The sequence below is a fragment of the Dufourea novaeangliae genome, unplaced genomic scaffold (assembly GCF_001272555.1).
Source record: "Dufourea novaeangliae isolate 0120121106 unplaced genomic scaffold, ASM127255v1 scaffold177, whole genome shotgun sequence".
NCBI classification, from domain to species: Eukaryota; Metazoa; Arthropoda; class Insecta; order Hymenoptera; family Halictidae; genus Dufourea; species Dufourea novaeangliae.
In genome coordinates this window covers 1530859-1540472 of record NW_015374070.1, presented here as the reverse complement: position 1 = coordinate 1540472, position 9614 = coordinate 1530859, and the positions used below count along the sequence as shown (strand labels likewise).

At 41.2% G+C, this 9614-nt stretch overlaps 1 protein-coding gene across 2 annotated transcripts in view; it reads right to left on the bottom strand.

Moving 5' to 3' along the window:
• Positions 1-1630: 1630 nt before the first annotated feature.
• LOC107190395 (calcium-transporting ATPase sarcoplasmic/endoplasmic reticulum type) overlaps positions 1631-9614 on the bottom strand; it is a 64717-nt gene continuing 56733 nt past the window's right edge. The window contains exon 14 of one of the 2 annotated variants that reach the window (XM_015579187.1): positions 1631-4764. In XM_015579187.1, coding sequence (XP_015434673.1) covers positions 4733-4764 — 32 coding nt within the window. In that variant the 3' untranslated portion in view covers positions 1631-4732. Of the gene's footprint in view, positions 5394-9614 lie in introns of both variants that reach the window. The other variant, XM_015579188.1, reaches the window with a different exon arrangement.

The window sequence follows — 9614 nt, the reverse complement described above, 5'->3', positions numbered from 1 at the left end:
TCTTTACCTGGATAATAAATTTTCCCATGTCGATTTAAAAATACGGCATCTATCCCAGATGCACACTTCGAATCACAAATATCCAGCAGAAACGTCGCACTTTACTACCTTCGCGTGCTACATCGAAGGTAATCTTTTCCGGCAAAGGAACATTCCAGATACTCCTAATAACGCATTACGAAAGTTAGATTTTAAAAAACTATAATGAAATTTGAATTACTATGATAGTAGAAACAAACACGAAGTCTAATTATAGAGGCAAAATACGATCGACCTGCCCCGAAAAACTGCGAAATTTTCGAAAACAATGAAATAAAGTCGCTGTCGCTCGACAGACATGAATGAATAAACAGTTTTAAACAATAAGTGTGACGGTATTGTAATTTATTTATATCTTACAAAAATTACCATTAACTCATTTTTTTCCAAAAGTGGACTTATACCACTTTAAAAAAAACGGCTCATTTGTTACTTGTATACTTGAAAGATCGACAATGCGACATCTCTCCTGTGATGACTCTATGCATTTCATTACCTCCTGTTTTTGGGTGATTTTTGCGGGGAAAGCTGAAAACGCTGTCGTTGAGAAAGTAAATGATAGGCCACTGGGTGGGATGATAAATATAAAAAAGTAGCTACTAATATATTGTGTAACAGAATGTTACAGCAACATACTGTAGAAAGAAACTGTTCGTTCAACCCACTAAAACGAAGTCAGCAAGAGGATATCGTACCATTATTTTCAAACCTTTATTCGTACAGAGCTGTTGGCGTACAACATTAAAAATAACGCAAGGTCTGTCGCCGTTTTGGAAGAAAATAATGTAATACTCAGTTCATCGATACTTCACCCTGATCTGTGGACGGCTCGAGCGAGAATGATTGGAGAGTGTTCGCGTGACAGTTTACAAAACGATAGAACAATACAGGATATAATAACAGACAGTATTCAGATTTGTTCGATAAGAGAACTGGCTGATAGCATGTATCGAGTAAAATGGCGTCGACGATTTCACCGAGCGACACAAGTGCCTGTACAAAATTAGGAAAACACCTTGTACCTCGAGTTGTCTATCGGTGAGTATCGTCGTGGATCACTGATTGATCTTTTAGAAGACCAACCCTGTGCTTAACTTACTGCTTAAGGCAAAATTGACAAGAAAAACTCGTGCACGATCGTTTTTTTCCCCCACTTAACTAACGATCGGTATACGCACAATATATTCTCCTTCAACGATCGTAAACTGCACGTGTAAAGGCTCTACTTATTAGTTAGAAGAAATGATCTTACTTTTATCGATAATGAGAAGATCTGACGACGATAACAGGACATAGATAGAAAGAATAGCGTAAATAGCACGAACAATAGAGGGGTTCGTAATAGAAACAATCCCTTATTACAATAGAATTCTTTTCTTTTAGGAGGAAGAAAACAAAGAAAACTTCGGTACTCGTTACATCGGTTTCATTTTCTTTTCTTCTTTTTTTCTTTGCTTTTATTGGAATTTATTTAAAACATACGAAGGAGATTTCTACTGTCTTTCTAGTACAGGAACTTCTTTAAAACGTGTCGCTAAACTCTAAACTCGCTCTGCGTGGGGTCGTTTTTGTGAGAAAACAGAATGGGGTGTATATGAAAAATAAAACAGATTATATATATTCTTTATCTTACATTCATAATTAATCAACAATATGAATTCGATACTCTTCTTCGCTGCTCTTATCAAAATCAACGCGGTCCACGTGCGACCCATCCGGTATGATTAGGATTACTTTTGCAGAAGCACTGAAACATTTACGATATAAGATGCGACATCAGCTGTGGCTTCGAAGTTTACGATAAATCCACGGTGTAGAGATTCCCATAGATCGTTGGGAACCGTAGTGAACTCGATTCTTGAATTTCTTGAGAAGGATTCATTTCGTTACGAACTCCTCGATTACGGAGATTCAGCCAGATTTCTCGGATCATATTTTCCCGTTTGGTACTGTTATTCGTAAAGAGAGTTAAAGGGTCATTATCAAGCAACCAAAAGAAAAAGTAAAGGAAAAACGGCAGTCGATCGGTACCAAAAAAAAAAAATAAAGAAAAGAAAAAAAACGTGACACGAGACTCGACCTGGTCAACGCTGTTTTCGAGTGCAGGTCATGGCTGGTACCAGATCTGGGCATTTTTCGGCATGATTAACGAAATGTTAAATGATCCTATTCATCAGAAACAACTTTCACAATACTAAATGATCTGAATTATTTCCACGAACGTTGATTTTTCTACTACTTTCGCGTTCAATTTTTAATACTTTTCGACAATTTTCTTCAAAATTGTACACCTCACGTTCAACATTGAGCATTATCTGCTATCGTTGTCAGAGCAGTTTATGTACTTTAAACCCCCGTAATGTATTCAAACCAATACAAACCGACAGTGAGATATAAATTTTAGTATATCTCGGCGTCATATAAGCTTCCAAATAAATTCTATAAATTGCAACGTGGTTACAGAATAACAAATTTCTTTACTTTGTGGTGGTACAATTTCACAGAGAGAGTATAAACGTATTTATACGAACACAATACGAGGCCCAAAAGAAACAATTGTCTCAACGTTAAGATATTATAAATGACCTTTCTAAAATCGCTTTAGTATACACACGTGACACGTTAACCGGGAATATTACTTCCTTTTATTTTGTACTTCAAACGACACGTGCCCAGATCTGTCTTAAAACGGCATACATGGATCTCGTCGTCAGTCACGGCGACAACAGAAGGAGGGTAGCTTGAAAGGAATCGTGAACGTCGTTCCAGTTATTTCTTCCCTATGTAACAATCAGAACGTCTTCAGGCGGCTAAATCCACCTATGCGCTGCTAGGAAGGCTTAGTCGGTGATCAAAAAGTAAAAGGGCGAAGCAAAACAGTCATCGGAAAACCTAGATTTCAGTCGATTCAAATCCTTCTCGCTCGAGGCCCTCACCCCCGGGGCTCTCAAAGGATCCACGGGTCTTCGTCTCTGTGCGCTTTTTTCGCGAAAAATATTACGTATACGTATACATACATATATACATTTAATGTCTCTAAATATATATGTATATATACATACAATCATTTTTTATTCTTTAAACATCGCGCGTGTTACGTATTATGTACAATGGTTAAATCTTAAATCGCGGAGCATCATCGATTTCTCGAGTGGCGTAAGTTTCGGGCGCCGTGGTCGCGGGAAGGCTTCTGCGTCCGCCATTATTTCGATCCTCCCCGCCGTACGATGACAAGCGTCACACTTTTATTACTCCCGCAGAAGCCTTCGTGAAAGTTACGTCACCGTTCGGAATACAGTTTCTTTTATTTCGTTCCTAAAGTGTATACCACTCGATCCAAATGGCGAAAGGGAGTAACGGTTTCCTCGTTCGTTGCTTTCCGCTTCAGCCCCGGCAGTTTGCTCTTGGCCCCGCGTCGTCGACGTGGTTAAAGTATCTTCCATTCACGCTGGAACTGTATATCGAACACGTTCCCGCCGTCTGCTGCTCTCATAAGCACCGCTACGCTCTTTCGTTTCGTATTATTCCGTGTCCATCTTGCTGGTTGAGAAGAGGAACGCTGATGGATTAGGTTGGTTAGCCCCGATCAACCGACTGCATCGATTGGGTCTTCGATGACGAGGGAACACGGACAGTGACATCGACAGCATTCGGGAGTTCTGACATTTTTGTTCGATGCTCGTTCACAAGAGGGTCCTGGTCAAATGGATCTGCTGGACTTCCAGGGAAAGTCGATGTCCTCTCGGTTCGGTTCGCGGGAAGACTCGATTGGGTTATCGATAGAGACAATTAATGTCGTTAGACAAGAAGATAAGTTAGCTCCTCGAGGATTAAGAAACGGAGAGAAAGAGAGAGAGAGAGAGAGAGGTTGAAAAAGCGTATTGGGGAGGAAAGAATTGAAATTCGAGAAGACACGACTAAAGAAACGAACAGATTGCTCGATGCCTAGTGGAAACGATGGTTCTTTCATTGAGCATTATGGTCCCTGCTTGACGAGCAGAGACAAGAGGATTGTAGACTGGTTTCGACGTAGCGTCAGTCCTCTCTGATTAGTGAAAAAAAAAAAAAATGAAAGAGGATGAAAACAGAGCGTGATCATCTAGTTGGAAGAGAGTTCCGTCTATCACGGGTTAAATGGTCTTGAGGGTAGAAACTACGTGATACGAATGAAATAAAAAAAAAAAAAAAAAGAACGATCGTCGCGTTTAGGGCAGCGAGGCTCCGTGGAACGCTAAAGATGGAAAAATTCTCAAAGCCGTGGGAGTTCTGTTTCATTGGTGTTTTTTTTTCGTCTTTTTTTTTTTGGTTTTCCAATCCCGACTTTAATTCGCTCTCTCTCGTACCGACAACACGATAGACTACACAATAATAAATAGAGGTTCTGTTTTGTTGCGGTGGTCGATTATTTCAAACGAAAGCAGCAGTGGGGCGGTGCAGTGCGTGGCCAGCAGGAAGGGGGACCTATGTTCGCCCCTTTGCAGCGACGTCGACTAAAATGTTTATAGTGTATATCGAGAGTGTTGCTATTTTTGCGGTATATTGGTTGGTTGTCGCGCAAGCGCAGGCGCAGCCTCGCTCGATATTGAGTCCCGCTTGTTTCGTCTCTGTCTTTTTTTTTTTTTTTTTTTTAGTTGTTTTTACAGTATTTTGTGCTTGGCAGAAGAATCGTTGCCGGCGGCACAGTGAGACAAGCCTAGTTCCACTTGTCGACGACCGTTTCGTTTACTGCAACATAACACAGATACAGCCATTAATGGGACTGCCGACGGGACTATTTGGCGGGCGAAACAGCAAGCCGCTCCGATTAGACGCGTTCCTGGCTGCCTGAGACGGCGGCTCTCCTCTAGGTTCACGCGGACACAAAATCCGAATCGGTCACGTTACTCCGAAACGTTATCTTTGCACCAAATGAATGCTGTCCTTTGATCTTCTTCTAACTATAATAACATCCCCCTGAACTACCCTTCCGAGGCATCAATTGATCTACGATGAAGAAAAAAAAAAAAAAGAGAGAAAAAAAAGAAAAGAGAATACGACGTATGTGTGTGTTGTGTGTGTGTGTGTGTGTGTGTGTCTCAAAAACTTTTCCAATTTGATTCCCGTTCGTTTGTATGCGTGTTCCTCGGATAGATGTAATGAGTATACGTGTGTTTATCGAATATGTCGATAAAAGTGTTCTGTGACTTTTTTGTTTATTATTTGTTTTTTTTTTCTGTCGTTTGATCCCATCGAGCAGCTTGAGGGTTGTTGCGGGTGGGTGTTAAGTGCCCATTGACGATTTCTCGTGCCCGAACAGGTGTCGATTCGTCCTACGCGTCCCGATCTTTAATTCGGCGGCGTCACTGGCGGTGCCACTGTAAGCATATCATGGAATTTTCATTATTTTTCGGGAAGCCGGCTTAATCCGAGGCCTGGTTAACAGAACTCTGGGACTGAACATTCGACAACATGGGAGAAACTGGTCTTTCTGGTAGTGTCCCACATTCGAACCGATGAATACGGCGTCAATCATGTCTGAGATATACATATTTTGGGATCGTGTAGATTGTCCGTGTCCGTTCGATGTATTCTCTCGTTAACAATTTCACCGACGATAATTCCATTGATACAGATTCTACGAACCGTCTAATCGGAATACTTGGGTCAGATGGATTCTATTCACGTGTTGCATAGAGTGTCGGTAAAGAGTTATTTCTATCGCAGAGCAAGTTAAACTATTGTTTGTGCAAATATTTTGTTTTCCTAGCACGATTTTGGAAATACCAAACATATATTTGTGACACGACTATGATTAGTAATTCAATTAAAAATTTTTTTTTATAATTTAACAGTTTGAGTGTAAAAGACTATTCATTAGTAACAATGCCCTGCTGTTCGAGTCTGATAGATTTTGATCGGAAATTATGAAAAAATCAATGGTTTCAGCAAATTTTCACCAGCTTTCACGAACAACTAGAAAGAATTACGACGAATTGGGAAAAGATCATTCGAATATAAGTATAATATATAAATACTACACAATTTATATACAAAGGAGAATTTATAAATATTTCATGTACAAGTAAAATGTTTGCCTGAATGACCACTAAAGAAATTAAGGAAAACGATGCTCAATATTCTTTTCAAATAGTAGCATCTTCTTTAAAATATCGTTTCTTTTTAATGTACTATATTCACGTAAGACCCGTATGCAACACGTCAATAAAAATCCCATTCATAGAAAATCACCCTGAAACTCAATTTGAAATTAATTGAAATCAATGGAAAGAAACTCAATGGTCACTACGAAAGAAAATCAACCAGGGGATGACGAATCATAAGTTCGTTTTCGTCAGATTCACTACAAACTCGACGTCACGCTGTCCACTGTGACCAATTACGTCCGTTTGGGGGGGGGGAGGGGAGAGTTACGGTATATACACATATATGTGGTGTCGTTTGGGTAATCAAATTCTTAGCTTACATCATAATAATCGCAGATTGAAAAATTTTACCTGAGTCGTCCACGCGGTCGGCGGATTTCTCCGATCACAATTTGCGGCAGTCTCTGCTTCTTGACTGAATAGTTTTCACACACCAGCAGGCAGGAGTTAGCAAAAAAAGTGCTGTGTCGGGGGCAACTTCCTCGACTAGGAGTGTTGATCATTCCAGGCCGACACGACAGTTACCAAATCGATTTGATTTTTTTGTTTTGTCCAGAGGATGCATGCAAAAAATTCAAACAACTCCAGGGGGGAGGGGGGCACAAAATATGGGCTGCAATGATGATGGTTCAGCATGTATATGCTGGTGGACGTATTCGTGAATCCAATTCTCGGTGTTTCTTATATCATCTAACCGAAAACGATTCCCCATTTTCAGGATTTAATCAAACTGATTAGTCAAGGAGAAGGGTATTCTCTGTCATCGAATAATCCGATTTCACGTTTCTCGTACTATTTGTACGATTGATGATTGATGAGGTGACCACAGATACATACATACTCGGAGATAGTCATCGATCAGGGGTAAAAATATAGTGTCAGATGAGGGGGGTGGTGTAAAAGTGGGGAAAAGGGAGACAGATAAAGTGCTAGACACAAAAATGAATGTTACACAGGTAGCTGGAGAGAAAAACTGGACCAAACACTTATTACGTTGTTATTGTATTAAGTGTTCGATGCTTCGTACACGCGGCAAATGCCACATCATTTTTCTGCGAAGAAAATTCGCGTTTAATTAGTAGGCCGATCAGTTTTACTTCGAACACGCATTAGTAACATTAATGATCTCCTTTCTCTTTGTTATTTTCATTTATTATTATAACAAGTAATGCACTAGGACCGTCGCTAAACGTCGATAATCACCGCGATACTCTCACTTGTTATAATATCCGGTCTGGATTCGAATGCACGGTAAAGAGATAAATAAAACGCGTTAAATAAACAAACATTTGCTATTAATGACGGGTCGTCCTGGGACACGTGTCTCTCTATATACACATCTATATATGCATATACGTTTCTCTTTGTATCTCTCTCTACATCGAATCGCCCGGCTCGTCGGGCCGTAAAGTCGGGACTAATTAATTAGGATCACACCGTAAATTCGCCGCAAGTGCGTGCTGGCGAATATGCATCTCAAATTCATTCAATGTAATCGCACTCTATATAAGTTATTAATATTAATTATTAATATTATTATTATCTTATTATCATTAGAAATAGGTACTTCCTGCACAAACGATGCGACCATGATTTCATCATCGTAACTTTACCGTGCTAGATTAGATAATCGAGCGTTAGGCAAAAGGACGATTCACGTGTACGGAGGAAAAAAAAAAAAGAAACGTGTGCAGCCAATCGGTGACGCGTCTGGTAAAACGTTCGGTCGCGCAGCTTCGTTTTCGACTGTATATCTTTCATCATGAGTGAAAATATACTTTTCGAGTAATTCCAAAATAATTTCTCTTCCGAGCAGCGACCCAGGAGATATACGCGCAAACGAGCTATCGCGCGAAGAACGTCTCTCCGACACACGTGGATCCGAGGGTGATTTGTTTGCTCGGGTCCCGTTTTGCGTAACGCTGCGCAATGGTTGGTACTCTGTTTCGTAGATGGCACTACTCCTCCGTTTTTCCGGTTCGAGGTTAAAGCGCAATCCACACAAACGATCCAAGTTACTTACAAATATGTACACCTCGAATGAACGCAAAAGAATGATTGATAATTTCGTCAACGTTTATTGAGCGTCATGAATTGTATCAGACCGTGTATTTTTTTTTTTTTTTTCGTCTATCGGCATCGTGATCTCCGCGATCTCTGTGCTCGACGATACGCGACACGAAGCAAAGACGTATCGAAATTGCTCGACAGCGAAAAAGAACAATAGACAGTGAAAAAAAAAACCAAAGGAACACAGAAATTATGGAAATGTAATCCGAAAGAACAGTTAAAAACGCGTTATGTTCGTCTTGTTCGCACAGATGGTATCGTCGAAGAAAAGCTGCCGGTACACGTGATTATTATTCATGGTATCGCTACACACACACACGCACACACACGCACGCACACACACACGCACACACACGCACACACACGCGCAAAGTAAAATTGTAATGTACTTCGAACAAAAAGAACACACAACGTTAGTGCTGCTGCTTCCGGTACGTTCAAGCGGCATCAGGGTAGGCGCGCGGGTGATCCGGCGGAATTGCGGCAACCGGGCCCGCCGCCAGGGGGGAGGGGGAGGGGCGCCCATGCACCCGTATGCACGGTACATCTTTTCACACACTTTGCCATTGTCTAATTAAGTTTAGTTATGCCCATACCAAAAAAAAAAACCAAAAAAGGAAAAAAGTATCACGCCCTAGCCGATAATATTAATATTATTACGCTATTCTCGTGTAGCGCGGATGAGCGGACGAGACACTGCCCGTGGTGGTCGTCTGACGCAAAATTAAATTATTATGCATTCATTCGCAACGGAACGGCGGAGACCCGGGCAATCCACTCCTCGAACCGCATCGTCAGTCTTGTTGCGTTTGCACGGGTTCGAGTGGTGGTTCGCTTGCTACATACGCGTTCGTTACAGCGACTCGACTGCCATACGCGAACTTAGAAAATTCTCGAATGAAATGACTATATGAGACAGTCGGATACGTTTAAAAAAAGGCCCACGTACTCGTGACGACACCAGATCTTCCGTTTTCGCATGTGGCGCGTGTAGCCTCCGGACGACGTCTGAACTCGATACTCGCTTGATGAGGACCTCTGTTTCTCGTGTAACGTACTAAGAGGAACAAGTAGGAAAAAAAAAAAGAAACAAATTCGTTGACGATTCCACCGAAGTGTACATCGCGTGTGACCACGAATTACTTCGTCTATCAATACCGTAGCAACAACTGATGTACCCTTACGGGATCGATATTACCATACGAATCGTTCGAAATCTATAAACCAGTTGCGCTAACGCTGATAGGAACGAAGATGTATTTCTAAATCGAGCGTTCTCTTGTTCAGATCGCCGTCCGGGGGAAGGAAGGGGATCAATACGACGAGATACGGACTGCTAGAAACAACCAATTTTCAATGTCC